Source organism: Sorex fumeus, unplaced genomic scaffold (assembly GCF_029834395.1).
Source record: "Sorex fumeus unplaced genomic scaffold, SorFum_2.1 ptg000008l, whole genome shotgun sequence".
NCBI lineage: Eukaryota > Metazoa > Chordata > Mammalia > Eulipotyphla > Soricidae > Sorex > Sorex fumeus.
Genome location: NW_026606065.1, coordinates 14,719,993 through 14,736,908, shown reverse-complemented (window position 1 = coordinate 14,736,908; position 16,916 = coordinate 14,719,993). Strand labels below are relative to the sequence as shown.

General features: G+C 37.3%; 1 protein-coding gene across 1 annotated transcript in view; it reads left to right on the top strand.

Moving 5' to 3' along the window:
- COL19A1 (collagen type XIX alpha 1 chain) overlaps nucleotides 1-16,916 on the top strand; it is a 381,848-nt gene that overhangs the window by 29,837 nt on the left and 335,095 nt on the right. Inside the window, exons 3-4 of the mRNA XM_056109815.1 lie at nucleotides 7,010-7,084; nucleotides 8,576-8,675. Of these exons, the coding sequence (XP_055965790.1) occupies nucleotides 7,010-7,084; nucleotides 8,576-8,675 (175 nt within the window). The remainder of the gene's footprint in view (nucleotides 1-7,009; nucleotides 7,085-8,575; nucleotides 8,676-16,916) is intronic.

Sequence of the window (16,916 nt, the reverse complement as noted above, 5' to 3'; positions counted from 1 at the left end):
TTGATCATTTTAATTGGCAAGGATAACTTTACTCAACCTATTTTCTTATAGATATATGGTTTTCTTCATTTTGTTGAGGTATTGTACACCCTAAATGTCCACATGTCTTAGATGCATAGTGAAATTAGTTTTCATATGTGAATTGAATATCTATGTAGCTGCTTATGCATATCAGAATAAGTAACATTTCCATAAGTCTCTCTTTCATACTTTCTCAGTTGATACCCCACCAAAATAATCAGTACTATAATCAAGAGAAGTTGTACAATTTCTTATACATTATATAAATGAAATTATGCAATCTTTAGTTTTTGGAATGATGATAATTTTATAATATATTACTGTATCTTAAATTTCATGCAAGCAGTTGAATATTTCAGCAGGGCATTCGTATTTTTACCACTATAAATTTTTTTTCACTATATCTACATATCATGATTTAGCTATTTACCATGTGTCAACAAATAGTTGGGTTGTTTATAATTTTAGATTTTTCTTTTTATCACTTAGAGTTCACATATTTTATAATAGTTTAAATTTGTGTAAAATTTATGATCTTCATCTGCAAAATTACTGCATCTCATACCTCCAAAATCCCCATAATTCTCCCATGCTGTCTAAGGAATTTTCAGAATATTCTGAAAAAAAAATTTATTTTCCTTTTCGGTACTCAGTTATCTTGTGTTGTTGATTTTCTCATTTCTAGATTTTCTGTGTGTTTGCTATAGTGAATGTTGGCAAATAGATTTCTAAAATGGATGTACTGATTGCTAGTCTCAATCATTGTTTTCCTTGCTCCAGATCTTCATTGGCTTTTGATTTTGTCAGTTCTTACGTTTTAGTCCTTCAGAGATACTGAAATGATTTTATTTTTCCTTTCCCTGATTCTAATGATTTTTAGTACTTTTTCATATCCATGCTGACAATTTTTATATTCTATTTGGTGAAGTGCTTCTGTATTTGTTTTTTCTTGCAGTGGTAGGGTCGGGTGTAACTGTCTAGCTACTGGAAGGTGGGGGAGTTGGGTGGAGGAGGGCCAGTCCTGAACCGAGCAGGCTTGGAGATCTCAGCCCCGGGTCCTGCACACCTGGGTTCCTCTGCCAGTTCCTTGTCCAAGCGTGTGGAGAGTGGTTTCAGCATGATTTTGACTGGGTCTCAGAGGTCTTCAGCTGTCGGGGCTCTGCTCGGGGCTGAGAGGGAAATTCAACCCGCCCTCCTCCAAGGGACCCCAGTGAGGACAGCCAGGCGCGGGAGCAGGAGACTCTGCCTTGTTCTCTTCCGAGAGTTTGGTTTTATAGTCTCTAGATGGCCACTTATGGGTTACATGGCAGTTTGTGGGTGTAACTATTTAGCTACTGGAAGGTGGGGGAGCTGGGGTGGAGGAGACCCAGTCCCAAACTGAGGAGGCTTGGAGATCTCAGCCCCGGGTCCCACATACCTGGGTTCCTCTGCTGGTTCCTCATTCAAGCATGTGGAGAGTGGTTTCAGCATGACTTTGACTGGGTCTAGGAGGTCTTTAGGTGTCCGGAACCTGCTTGGGGCGGAGAGTGAAACTCAACCCACCCTCCTCCAAGGGGCCCCGGTGAGAACTGCCAGAGACTATAAAACCAAGCTTTAAGAAGCATGTGGCCACATTTGCAGCCACACGACCTCTTATTCTCTAGTTCTCACTTTCAGAGAACCCAGCAGGCTACTGAGAGTATCATACCTGCCTATATACCTGACTAGGAACACCTATAAAGGTGTTTAAAGGCTGCCCCAAAAGCCTCCATCCATCTTGGAGAGCCTGGCAAGCAACCGAGAGTATCCTGCCTGCATGGCAGAGCCTGGCAAGCTACCCGTGGCATACTCCATACGCCAAAAATAGTAACAATGATGGTCCTCATTCCCCTGACCCCGAAAGAGCCCCCAATATGCCATCTAGCACGTGACAGGGATGAATGGAGAAGTCAACCACCTGTTGAGATTTTAACTGCTATTACATGAATCTAGAGATAAAAATAAGCATTTATCATCTTAACAGTATTGAATCTTTGAATATAAACAATTCATTTATTCCTTCAATTATTTAGGTTTTTAATTTCTCTCAGCAATATCGTCTAGACTTCAGTTGAAGATCTTGATGAGATGCTTGGGTTTTATAAAAATTGATTTGGGTCTGAGAAAAGTGATTCAGTGGTAGAGTGCTTTTCCCATTGTGTGAAATCATGGACTTGACCCCTAGAACTGCAAAGGAAAACAAAAACTGACAATAATTCAGATAACTTGGTAATTTTAAAGAAATATTTAATTTTATTACTTGAAACATGCACTCATCATGTTAAAGTATAGGGTAGTACTGTTATCTCATAGCCATATTATCTGAAATGCTAAGCAATATCACTATTCATTGCTATAATTTGTGTGTTGTGTTTTAAATCTGAGAGCACTATTTAGAACATGATTCATTTTTATGGTTAAGTATGTAAAGATGATGGTCTGTCACCACCTCTGAGGCATATATACACAATATATAAGCTTCAGTTGTTTGGGGGGCATGCCTGGCTGTGTTCAGGGCTTATCCCTGGCTCTATGCTCAGGAATCACTATCCAGAAACCATACACGGTACCTGAGATCAAATCGGGACTGTTCTTATTTAAGACCCCTGTGATAAATGTGTGTTTGTTGAATGAAAGGCACAGAAGATGATTAGCTAGTTTGGAATATTAGTAGTTTTTTCATTTTACATAAAGAAGATTGGCTTTAAGCATTTTATTTTTCTCTGTATTCAAACCTTTTTATTTTGGGTCATTAAGTCCAAACATTAATTTTAGGTATGGAGAATTTCACTTAATCACTTAATCACTTAACTTCCCGTTAGTCGTCGATTTGCTCGAGCGGGCGCCAGTAACGTCTCCATTTGTCCCTGTCGCGTGCTAGTGTAGCCCAATGGCATCTCTTCGCTCCGGGAACATGGAGGGCCTCAAACCGATCGTTCATGACCTTGACAAAGAAGTCTGACCATCTGGTAGGTGGGCGGCCACGCGGTCTCTTGACATCCCGTGGAATCCAATCAGTAACAGCTCTAGTCCAACGGTCGTCTTTAAATCTCATTACGTGACCAGCCCATCTGATTTTCGACACCTTGGCAAATGAGACAGCGTCCCTGATCCTTGATCGTCGACGGATGTCAGAACTCCGGATTCGTTCTCTCATTTGAGTGAAACGTGATATTCCAAGCAGAGCTCTTTCTATTCTTCTTTGGGAGACCTGAATGGCGTTCTCATCTTGTTTGCGTAGGGCCCAGGTCTCTGAGGCATATGTTAATGCAGGAAGAACAGTGGAATCAAAGAGATGTGCCCGGAGCCGGAGGTTCTTCGTCCTCTTAGCTATTTCTTCGACGTTCTTGAAGGCGTTCCAAGCCGCTCTCTTCCTCCTGCGCAGCTCGGGTGCCAGGTCATTTGTCATGTTGACCTCTCGACCTAGGTACACATAGCTGTTGCATTCGGAGATGGTCGTTCCATTGAGAGCGAATGGGGCGTCAGGAACAAGGCTGTTTCTCATAAACATTGTCTTCGTAAGATTCAGCTGTAGTCCTACCTTTCCACACTCACGGTCAAAGTGGGCCAGCATTTGTGCCGCTTGGCTGATGTTTGGTGTTATTAAAACAATGTCATCAGCAAAGCGGAGGTGGTGTAGTTGCCGACCATCTATCTTCACTCCCATTCCTTCCCATTCCAGTCGTCGCATGATGTTCTCGAGAGTGGCACTGAAGAGTTTTGGTGAAATGGTATCACCCTGCCGCACCCCTCTCTTGACATCGACGATCACTTCTTTGTAGAATGGTGAGATCCTGGTAGTGAATCCGCAATACAGCTCACGGAGGATCCTGATGTATTGGGCTCGAATGCCCTGACTGGCTAGGGCTTCAATGACCGCTTCCGTCTCAACAGAATCAAAGGCCTTCTTTAAATCAATGAACGTTAAGCAGAGCGTTTACATTTGAATAGATGTGGCTCACTGCCTGCAGTTTCTATCTTCGTTGTCTACGCACCAACATCTCATTATGATGAAAGAGAAATCGAGAAGTTCTACATGGAGCTAGAGAAGTTCTATAAAGAAGACCACACCTTCTACAAGATCATTGTGGGTGATTTTAATGCCAAGATAGGACCGAGAAGATCAGCTGAAGAACTTCACATCGGGACCCATGGCCTAGAATGGAACGAACAGGGTGAGAGACTGTCTGAGTTCATCATGTCGACCAAGACCATTCATGGTAACTCACAGTTCCAGAAGGCAGAATCTAAACGATGGACATGGGAGTCTCCCGGTGGACGATTCCACAACGAAATAGACCACATCATATTCAATCGACGGTTTTGCCTGACTGATGTCGCTGTTGTCCCAAAATTTCGAACGGGATCAGACCACCGTCTCCTTCGTGCAAAATTCTACTTCACAGAGCGGGGAGAAAGGGCTGAAAAGTTCAAAAAGAGAACTCCCAGAACGACCACCAACTGGGAACTCTTTGGTACTATTGCGGCAACATGGGAAGATGCCATTGTTGACAACATTGACGAGGAATACGATCGACTGGTTCAGCACCTCCATGAATGTGCGAGGAACGCCAAGAGAGAGATAGCCACAAAAAGTCGCCTATCTTCGAAAACTCTTGAGCTAATTCGCCAGCGTGGTTTGGCGCATGCCTCAGGCAACCGCAAGCTAACGTCCGAGCTTGCAAAGCAGTGCAGAGATGCGATCAAGGAAGACCTCAAAGAGAGAAGAGCAGCAGTACTGGTAGATGCGGCAGAAGCCAGGAAAAGTATCCGCAACGCCCGCCTGTCCTTCGCCAACTACAAGACCAAGATGACTGCCCTCCGACGTCCTGATGGATCCATCACATCCTCCAGAACGGCAATGGAGAAGATTATCCATGACTTCTACTCAAATCTCTTCGATAGCCATGTCCACTTGCCGACATACCAAATTCCACAGGATGGGTATGTCGTTCCCAACGTTCTCCCTTCCGAAATCCGACACGCCATTTCGTCAGTAAAGAAGCAAACAGCACCCGGCCCAGACAAGGTCAGACCTGAACACCTGAAGAACCTGCCGTCAGTACTCATCAATACACTGGCTCGGCTCTTCACTCGCTACCTGTCTGAATGCAAGGTTCCATCTCAATGGAAAACCAGCAGGACCGTACTACTGTTCAAGAAGGGAGACATCCATGACATTGGCAACTATCGCCCGATCTGCCTATTGTCTGTCATCTACAAGTTGTTCACTCGAGTCATCCTGAATAGGATTGGCAGAACACTAGATGAAGGACAACCATGTGAGCAAGCAGGGTTCCGCAAAGGATTCAGCACCATCGACCATATCCACACGATAACCAAACTCATTGAGGTTTCTCGGGAGTTCAAGATGGAGAATTTAAGCTAAGATTAAAGTATTTAATCAATTTAACTTAAAATCTTTCCAGCTCTATAGTTACCTTGGTATAATCTAAAAATTGGCTGCAATTTTGCCTAAATTGACTTTTATGTTCCTAGAATCTAGCCTGATGTAGAATGAAGCATTTCTCAGATAATATAAAGTTATTCTATGCATATTGCTATGTTGTAATAGTATTGAAAAGGTAAATTCACTATGTGTAGAATAAATTCACATTTAATGTTTGTCATTAAGTGCCTTAATAATTACTTTCTCAATGATTTTGTATATTTTTTTCTTTGTAGGTCACTTGTATTTTAGAGGTCTTTATATTTTTGCTTTAAAATGTTATAACTTTTAATAACTTTCATCTATGTTGCTGTCTTAGTCAATTCAGGCTTTTCTAGCAAGAATCCTGCATACATATAGACTGTGTGGCTTAAACCGCAGGAATTATTTATTCATGCAATTTTAGAGAGTAAGAAGTTCAGAGTCCAGACTTCAACATGACCACTTCTAATGAGAACTGTCATTCTGATTGCCACCAGAATGCCTTTCTGGTGGCATTCTCTTACAAAGGTGTATTCTAATTACCCTCAGAAGAGTTTTATTAAACACTAAGCCTATCTCCAAATATCATCACATGTGGGAGTGAGGCTTTAATGTATGAATTTTAGAACACGTTATGTTTTTTGTTTGTTTGTTTGTTTTGTTTCTTTGGGTCACACCCAGTGATGCTCAGGGGTTATTTCTGGCTCTGCACTCAGGATTGGGGAACCATATGGAAGCCAGGGATCGAACCTGGGTCAGCCGCGTTCAAGGCATACACCCGCCCTGCTGTACTATCACTCCAGCCCCATTTAAGTTCCTAACATTCTCTAAAGTATATTATCACCTGACACTAGAATCTTAATTGAAGTGAACTATTTTCTAACATATTGTTTTATTTTTCAACTTATATTATTCTTTTATAATGAAAATTTAATGATGTAACAGTTAATTTTCCAATGTAGTAGGTTTATAAGAAAATTAAAATTTTAGATTAATAATGCTAATAATACTCATCATTGCTATCTGAGCATTTACTTTGTGACAGAAAGTGTTCTCAGCACTGAACTATATAGCCATATGTAACTCTTAAATGCACTGTGAAGTGGGTTATTTTCTAATTTTTATTACTCTAATTTTATAGAGATTTAATTGCACTATAGCACTGTCCTCTCGTTCATCGATTTTCTCGAGCGGGCACCAGTAACATCTCACAACAAATTGTGAGACTTGTTGTTACTGTTTTTGGCATATCGAATACGTCACAGGTAGCTTGCCAGGCTTTGCCGTGCGGGTGAGATCTTCTCAGTAGCTTGCTGGGCTTCCAAATACAATAACAACAAGTCTCACAATGGAGATATTACTGGTGCCCGCTCGAGAAAATCGATGAACAACGGGAGGACAGTGCTACCTAGAGATTTAGTAAACTGGATTAGTTTACTTACATTTTGTCTTGTTTTCAAATTTATTGTGTGATTAAAATTTATTAAAATATTAATAGAAAGTGTAGTACAAATTCACAATGTCTTCTTTTTTAAATAGACAAACAGTGTCCTCCACTGAGAACAGAGGGACATCAGTTTATACAAGGCAACAGAGAGAAACTTGAACTTTCAGGTAAGCATTTTAATTCTTTCAAAATAACACTTTTAAAGAAATTGTTGACAAATGTGCAATATATTGTTGGTGATTATTTGACTTTGAAGTTTAAGATGTTCTTAGCAATATTAAAATGAAAGATGGAAAAAATGCTGAGAACAGAATACTATATTATTGAACCTAAGGTCAACTGAATTTATGAAATTATATTCTTTTAGAAATCCTGGGAGGAAAAAAAGAAAATTTATGGAAAAAAATATCAAAACAAATATTGTTAAAATGACCATTTTGGTATGCCATATCCTTTTTTCCCCTCTTTCATCCTTCTCTATTTTTTCTTCTCTCTTTTATTTATTTATCTTTTGATTTTTGGGCTCCACTGGTAGTGCTCAGGGATTACTCCTAGCGATGCACTCAGGGGTAACTCCTGGCTGGCTCAAGGGACCATATATGAGGTGCCAGGGATCAAACCCATGTTGGTCACGTGCAAGGGAAAGCATACTACTGACTGTATCATAGCCCTGGCTACTCCTCTTTTTTAACTTTCTCCTTCCAATTAAACTCTTCTCCTTCCCCAATCCTCACACATTCACATGTACACAAATAATTATAATATATATTACGTTTGATACATAAGAATCTCCACACATCACTGTAGATTCTCTTAAAGCATGATTTTTTTTGAAGACTGCTAAGATTTCAGTAATATGTGTATAAATTTTTTTGGGGGGAGGGGTCTGGTTTGGACCTCTTCTGGGGTGCTAAGAGCTATCTATACCCATGGTTCTGTGCTCAGAGTTCCTGGGGTACCTCAGGAACCATATGTGATGCTGGGGATTAAACCTAGTTTGGCTGCTTGCAGGAAAGAGCTAGTCCCTATGCATTTGCAACCTTGTTCAAGGTACTGATGCACAAAGGTACTTACACGCCACCACCACCAAAGTGGCCATGTTCTTTCTGTCTTTAGATACCAGAATTGCTATAATGAACTACAATTGTTTACAGAGGATAATACTGAGGTAAAAGAAAATTAATACTTGAGTCTTAATTTCCTCTTCCTTCTATTGTTATAATATTTGGGAGCCACACACTTGATCATGGTGCTTGTGTTCTTGGTTGCAGTGTTCACTGAGGCTCACACCTTTGGATTTAATGCACTGAGTCACACACTGGCTGTGGTGCAGGGACTTTTAACAGTAATGCTTCCAGAATGACTCTAGCAAGGCTGGTTGTTGCAGGGGATTAGACTCATGGCCTCATGCCTGTAAGGCAAGCACAGTACCAAATTGCAGGGCCACATCTGAGTCTTGAAACACTTTTTACACTCATATTTTAAAAGGAGAAAAGTGAATCCGAAATTTTACTAATCCCAAATAGCAGGAATTTTATTTGAATCAAATAAGTTTATTTACAAAGACAATTAAAAAATCCCATCTAAAAAACAATATCACTATGAGTCTTCTAAGTTTAAGGAAACCACTGGATTAAATAATTTGTCATGTTTTTCAGGTTTTGACCTAGGAGAGAGCTTTACTCTAAGACGTGCATTTTGTGAAGGTGAAAAAACATGCTTCAGATTGGGGAGTGCACTTCTGATTAGAGATGCCATGTGAGTAAAATAACAATATTTTAACCAATTTTTAATACTCTTATTGTTTCCTAATAAGGAGTTTCTAAATTCCTTGTTTAAAAATAAAATCATATGGTGGTGATTGAATTTTTATAAGATGAATGCTGTGATAAATGTGTTTAAAGTTGACATCATGGACATTAGATTTTAAAATGCAAATTTTGAAATATAGACAACATACATAGAGATGAAAAATTATAAATTTATTTCTACATATATTTCTACTATATATATATATATATATATATATATACTCCAATATATATATATTGGAAATTTGCCCAACGGTGTTACTCTTTTGTGTAGAATATTATAGTAAAGTGACTTTGCAGTTTCATCTTTGAATTTTATATTTAATTTATTTCAGAATATGTTTGTCAGAATATTCTTTTGTCATCTTTATTATTATTTTCTGCTCATAAACCTGGGATTAAAAGAAAAGGAGTAGATTTTCACTTAGGTACTATCAAAGAGTTAGTCAGCAATTATACAAGGCAAAATTAGTTTTTCCTGTGGATGACTATATGCTATCAGCGGACAGTGTTACTAATTTAGAGAACTGAGTCATCAGGAAGGCAATTATAGTGTATCTGGTCATGATTTTTAATTTTTGCGTGTAAGATGAGCATTCAGGGGCTGGGAAGTTTCATCCCCACAACAAACCTGCCTCCTTTCACCCATCCTGCACTGTTAGCCGAAGTTCTGCACAACCAGGCCTACCTGAGCATAATTTTTTTTGAAGATTTCTAATACCTCCAGAAAAAAAATCTCAATGCAAAGAAAAGAAATAGGTGGATATTCCAGTATATAAATAGGATGTAATTTTTTTAAATGTAGGAGTACTGCTCCTTCAATCAGCCATTGATTAAGCTGATTGAATTGGGCATGAACTCCACTTTACTTTTTTTTTTATTGAATCACCGTGAGATACAGTTACAAAGCATTCATGTTTGAGATTCAGCCTTATAATGATCAAGCACCCATTCCTCCACCGCTGCACACTTTCCAACACCAGTGTCCCCAGTATAGCCCCCTGCCCCCATCCCAGCCCTCACCCTGCCTCCATAACAAGCAATTTCCCCAATACTCTCTCTCTACTTTTGGGCACTATGCTTTGCTCGAATTTTCCAACCAACATTCAAACCTGCCTTCCAGGGGCAGATGCTGGATCATTTATTGTCCATTGCTCATTTTGGGTGCCATGGCCATGAGCTTCTGGAACCCTAGGTTGTAAATAGTTGGGTTCCAGAGACATTTCTGTAGGGCACTAATACATTTTGTGATTCAGTTGGGTATCTCTGGACCAAGGCTGTTGGTACCCTAAAATGGTGCCTGAAGGCACATTGTGGGGGTGACAGCCAGTCTGCTGGGCAGGCGGGGACCCAAAGAGGAGCAGCCCAAGTTCTCTTCCACCATGAGAACTGGAGATTTAGTCATGGAACCCACGTACCTGGACCTTGCTTATGGAAGCTCCTGGTCTCTGTGTTTCCATCTGGAGTAGGCAGGGAAACCACACCTGCTCCATCTGCAGTGCCCCAGTGAAATTGGCTTGGTAGGGGACCTGGAGAAATTTCCGACTCTGTGAATGATGCAATTTTTGAAAAAACAAATTTTGTTTAACACGCAATACACAGATGTTTTTATGTGAACACATACATGAATGATTTTTTCTTGTTTCTGATGGGTAACCTAATATTTAACTAGCAAGATAGATTGTTGAGAATCTCAGAATTTGAATCCTCAAAAGGGAAACTGAGTCAAACATCTCCTTGCTTATATCAGATGCTCCTTATAAACTAGATTTGTAACTCACTTTTTTTCCCCCTGATAACCATTCCTTTTAAGCCTTTTGAGATATTTTAGATACTTTTAGTTTAATGATATGGTTCCTTAAAAGTAAACTGCTCATTAATTTGGTAAAAAATAAGACTGTAAAAGAAGAGAGTACTTTGGTAATGGCGGATATAATGGGTGATTGTCAGGAAGGGCATTTCAGCAGATAAAACTGTGCAGACCTGCTACTGTGGGCGTGTTTAGGTGCTTCTCACAGAGGCATTAAACCTCAGGGCACTGTAGTTCCATGCTGGAATATTTATGTGCATCAAAGAAAAATCAGTACAGTCTCATATACATATAGGTGTGTGTTTAGATATTTAACTACTGGTAGATAGCTTCAATGAATTTCAAAAAGACAATAAATTCTGTTTTAGAAATTAAGATACATTTGTTTCCTCATGTCTTCTTTCTTATATCAAATCCGTGTTCTGGCCCCATGACCAAATTGCAAAGAAAACCTTTTAAAATTCACCTGACTTGTACGTAAGAAGAGTTAGCCAAGTTTAAGTCGTTACATTGGAAGACCACTACCATAGTTAGACAGTAAATACTAGGTATGCCATGAAATTTGTTTTCCCACGTTGGATCTAAATCACTGCCAGATTTGGGTGCAATAAATGTAAGTGAATTGTCTGGCTCTGCAGAGCAGAAACCTTGTACTGTCACTACAGGAAACTGGAGGGTATCTGGTTAAGCTGACTAGGAGTGTCAAGTGGCTTGGCTCATCTCCACTTACATTTCACTCATTGTGCCAAGTATGCTAGGCTACTTCTCTTGCCTCTTGCATGATGCCATTTTGATTTTTCAATGAGACTGGAGTAAAGTTGCAGCTATTTATATATTTGTAAATAAGCTGCCTTGCAGAATCAGCATGGGAAAAAGCAAATGCTATTTTATATGGAAAATAGGAATTATGTCTGTGTCTGTGCTTGTTTTTATTTTATTTTTTGACATCTTTCACATAAGATCATGAGAAAGAAATCTAAGGAGAGCATTGGTAACATGGGGATCATTCCCACCAAAGGTTGTTCTTGGAGGGGTTGCTCTAAAAACATTTTATTTTATATTTAAAGGTGGCATGGACTTAGGTAACAGAAGAGGGGCTTTCTAAGTTTGATTTATTTTAAAGTAAGTTCCATTTCTTCACTATTCATTGGGATGACAAATAGTAAAAATTTACAGGATTTTGAACAAGAATAATTTATTATTTCTTATACAGTGAGAACTGTGTCATAGGTGATCATACTCTGGTGATCTTTAAATGGTTTCTCAAGTTCTCAGGGGAAAAGGATGAGAAAATGTATAATGAAATGTATATATCAAGGAGCAGTTTATATTTCTGGTATAATATACTCTATTTCATTAGCAACTTTGATAAATCATGTTTTAAATAAAAATGTTTTAGTCTAAAGTTTTAGAACAGTTGATGAATATTAAATTTCTGTGCACTATTGATTTTGAAGAAACCGTTCATCCTTATTCTGCTGGCCATTGGGGAAGTCAGTCTGTCAGTTGTACAAAGGAAGTTAGTTTTCTGCTTTAGTCTTGAATACAAGAGTGATGAAATCCTTTATCTCAGATACTATGGCTGATGGCTATTTGCTATATGGAATACTGTAGTGGGACAGATGCTGAGGTCATATGTGGTTCAGCAAATTAGAATCCCTGGACCCATAGCAAAAAGAAAAGTAGAGAATTGCTTAAACATTTTATAGACGGATTTAAGGCTGTAGACTTATTTAAGGTGATTGCTGTGAACTGGTTTTGTTTTTTGTTTTTGTTTTTGCAACTGATAGGTCTGCTAAGAAGAAGTAGGAAACAAGGCTATGTATAAAAAACAAAAACAAAAAAAGATTAATTTTAACAAAATTTTATGAACTTGGAATGTGAAGCTAAACAAAGTGACACAATTGACAAATGTGGTTCCTTTAGCTTTTGTTGCAAATAATGTCTAGTGAAGAGGCATCTTCTTGCTGTGTCTCCTTTATAAAATTGATGCTATGCTTTCTGGAATAAAGCCTGTTTAGTTCCATAGTTTTACATTAAAAACAAAGAGCTGACAGGAGCTATTCTTATTTGTGATTTCTATTTTTATAAATTAATCCTTAGCAAGTAGGGAAATGTGCATTATATATTTGGATGGCATGTATTGTGTTTTAGGAGTTTTTAAAGTTCCTTGAGCCATAAGGTTGTTTTGAAAATAGTTGTAAATATGGTGAAAACCATTATATGGATGACAGCATGATATGTAGTTTTTCTTTACTTTTGTTGAATGATTCACCACCCGGGTGTCTTTTCTACACAGACCTTCACATTACATTTTTATTATTACAAACAATACTACTATATATAAACAAGTTGTTTTTTTCTGTTTTAGGATTATTTCTATAAGATTGATTTTTCAAAGTGGAATTACTCGCTCAGTTTTAAAGAACTTGATAGATGCATCTAATTACATTCAGTCAGATGTTTTATCCATCTATTCTGCACATAACCCAATATCTTCAGGAGCTTTAGACATTGTCATTTAAAAATTTTGTTATTAAACTTTTAAAGCTAAAAACTTAAGCAATTTTAAAACAAAATCTGTAGCTTATTATATTAGTATTTTAGAATCCCTGAAATGTTTCTGCTCTACTGAAGGGAAGATAAAAACAGTATCATTCAATCAGTGACTAAAATGAATACAGTCAATTTCAGCACTCATTTTGTAGTCAGCAGTATTCACATTTTACTGAATTTATTTTGTGTTTTAAAATTCAGGTGATTTTGTTTTAAAAATTGTTTTAGGGGTTACAATTTCACATGCAAGCATTTTGTGAACACCTGTAGACTAAATATTTTGATAAGCTCTGGAATTGAATTGGTGAAAAATATGTGGGTTTAATTTTGCTTTCCTGGAACAAGCTGTAGAGATATATTGTTCAGCAAAAATCTATGCTTCTTAACCTTGACCAGATGCATTGCTTTCTATCATTCTAGCTTAGGCTACAGGACTCAAATTCCACCCCTTTTCTCATAAAGGCTACACTTCCTTTAACATCACCCACAAGGCAGATTTTTTTTATTTTCATTCCTTCCCTAATAAGGGCTGGTTTTCTAAACCATGTTTCATTTTTATTGCTCTTCTTTGGGACTTCTCCAAGTTCTCAATCCCGGTTAAATTCTGAGGCTGAAAACTATGTTCAGAACTCTAGCACTGAAGCTTCTAATTGCTGAACATTGTGAAAGAATTACTTCATAGTTACACTAAACTCTAGTGGAAGACTGGTTAAGAATCCCTTGAGTTCTCATGTTGAGACAGTCTGTCGTTCTGTAGATAGGAAACTTCCCATATAAGGAAATGTCACTTACTTAGAAAGTTTTCTATTTTTATAAATTGACTGTAGCATAATTCTTATGTCATCAATATATTTCCTTAATTATACTTTGTCATACCAAAAAATGTGAGGTGAATCATTGATTATGCATTCTTAAGATGTGAAGAAAGGCCTGATAGTTTCATTATTTCTGAATTCTCTACCTCATAATTTCACCAAATTATAACATTTGGACAAAATTTAAGTGCTTTATACATAATAACGTATGAATAAAAAATTCATTTACTCATTTTAAGAACCTATCTCAGGAAATCACTTAATTTTTCTCTAGAAAATTTAAGGATGTTAAGTGTTTCAATAATGTAAAGCTTTCTAAAGAATTGGTTATAGGATTTAATATGATAGAAAATATCAATTTAGTATTTCCATTTATGAGATTTGGAAACTTTTTTATTATTATCAAATTTAAGTAAATTTAATTTAAATATACTTTAATATTGCTTGGAGAATGTAAAATGTTTAAGCAATTGATCATATTGTATATAGATTCTATAACATTCATGTCATTTAAATTTTATTTTTATTTGGAAAGAACTTAAAATTTACTCTCTTAACAGATGTTGAAATATACATATACTGTTGACTGTAGGTGAAATATAATACGGCAGACATTTTGAGCTTGTCTACTACAATAACAAATAATACGTAAATTATTTTCCCTAAAATATTATCACGTCATTTGTCCTGAGTGTTTTCAGTTAATTGCTAACTGTACAACTTAAAAGTCTGGGGAGATATCAGAAATTATGGGGCATACCTTGTATAAGCATTGAGTAAAGTTTAATCCCTGACTGCATTGCTGAATCCTAGAATTGACCATTAGCCTGGTTAGTCCATTATTGCTAGCAGTGTCACAGGGCTCTTGAGGATTGCTTGGAAGACACTGCCCCCGGTCCCCCCCAGTCTTAATAATGCAAATGTCATAAGGTGTTCCATGACGGGCTAATGTGATGTCAGACATTGATCATTATACTTCTGTTGTTGAACTATATATTAAATTACTTCTTCACTAACTTTTAAATCTAATGCATCAGATTTTATAAGGAATAGCACATGGTATTTTTTTATTATCAAATTTAAGACGTGGTTTGTAACACTAGTCAAATTGTTTTTGTAGATTGATAGGATACTTCTGTGTTTCAGAAAATAGCACTGGATAGTTTAATTCCCATTCTTAGAAACAGCATGAGATAGTTAGATAGAATCATGCTTTTAGTGATAAATTTTGAACTTCATGTCAACTGAATTGTGAAACAATTATGCCATCTAATAAATCATTAATTTATCCTCACAATTATCTCAATTTAACCTACAAAAGAGTAACAGACTAGTTCCCAAGTTGCTTGCTATTTTCTGTAACTCATATGAGCTTAGTATGCCTCGTTTATTGCCTCATTTGCATTTTATAAAATACATTCTTTTAGATTAGATGACATTTTCATAATTCTAGATTAAAGAGTAGAATATTCAAATAATTGAATTTAACAATTCTCACTATACTTATATTTGTGTCACTTGAAAACAATAGCAAGTCCATAGAAAATTTTAATTAATATGGATACGCATCATAATGGCATGTAGAATTAACATCTGGTTGGTTGAGTGTGAGATTGAACTGACCAGATGTTTGATACCCAAGTTATTCCTCTTATTTAAACCATCTCAGCTTCCTTTTTACCTCAGAATTTCTTTGCCTCAGCTGTCCTCTCTAGAGGCGACCCTCCTGCTTTCAAAGGTTAACCCCTTCACTTGTGCTTTTAATCTTCCTCCAGCCTGCCTCCTCCAAGTCTAGAGCAACATGTGACTGACCTCCTTTACTTTGCTATTTTTTCTTTTCTTTTCTTTTTTTATTGAACAAACCTGGAATCAAGAGTATGACTACATGCTATTTTTAATGTCTTTCTATATTATTCTGACTTCGTAGACTACATGTATCAGTCTTTTCATATTCTAGAAGCACCTTTATTTAACAATACGTCTTATTTTATTTTTATTAGCGCTATAAAATTATTGATATAATTTTAGTTTGCAATAGCATTTATGTTTATGTTGTTGATGTACAAACTTACGATACCTCATCAAAGTGCCAAGACTCTCTATCGCTGTCTTAAGGTCTCTTCTAGTCCTTCCAGCCTCTTGGTAAACTTCAGTGCTGTTGTTAGAGTCCAAGGGTTTATTTTCATTGGTGACAGTCCCTTTTAGTCCCAGACTTCTCAAAGGAATAACATTCCTAACTCCTTTCACTTCCTCACACGTCCTTTAACCCACTGATATTTGACTTACACTTCTTGAGCACTGAGAATTTCTCTTTCAATGTTTCTGTCCTCTACCCATGCTAGTGATCTCAATGCTGCTCTAAATAGCTTTGTGTACCCATTTCTCTCTTTTTGTCATATTTTGTCCACTGTTCCTGCCACTTAGACTCTTACATATCTTAAGAAGTTTAACACAAATGTTACCTCCTAAATATAACGCTCATTTGATGTTCTCAAATTTTCTTATTTTTATTGTGCTTATTATAATTTTAAAATACATTTGACATAATGATTATCTTGTTCTGGTTCACATATTGTAAATATTCTCATGCTTTACTTGTCTGTGGGTTCAGATGATGTCATTAAGACCAGTGCCCATGTTGTAAATGTTGCACCTACTTACACAACTTGAACCTCTTCAAAGCAAATCTCCTATTTCTGAGATTTCCAAATTAATTGCACATATGTTTAGGTCAAAAGCAAATGCCTTATGTTCTAGCTTTCTTATCTTAATGCCCCACCCTCTATCTCTGTCGCTTCTGGGAGTTCAGTCTCCTTCATGAAAATATTGCTCCACAAAACTTAGTCAATCTCCATTCATGACTGTTTAACTTCAAATGACAGAGTTTCTCTCTGGCTTTTGTTGTTGTTGTTATTTGAATTTTTTTGACCACATTCAGAAGTATTTAGGACTTGCTGCTGGCTCTGTACACAGGGATCACTCCTGGTAGTGCTCAGGGCCTATTTGT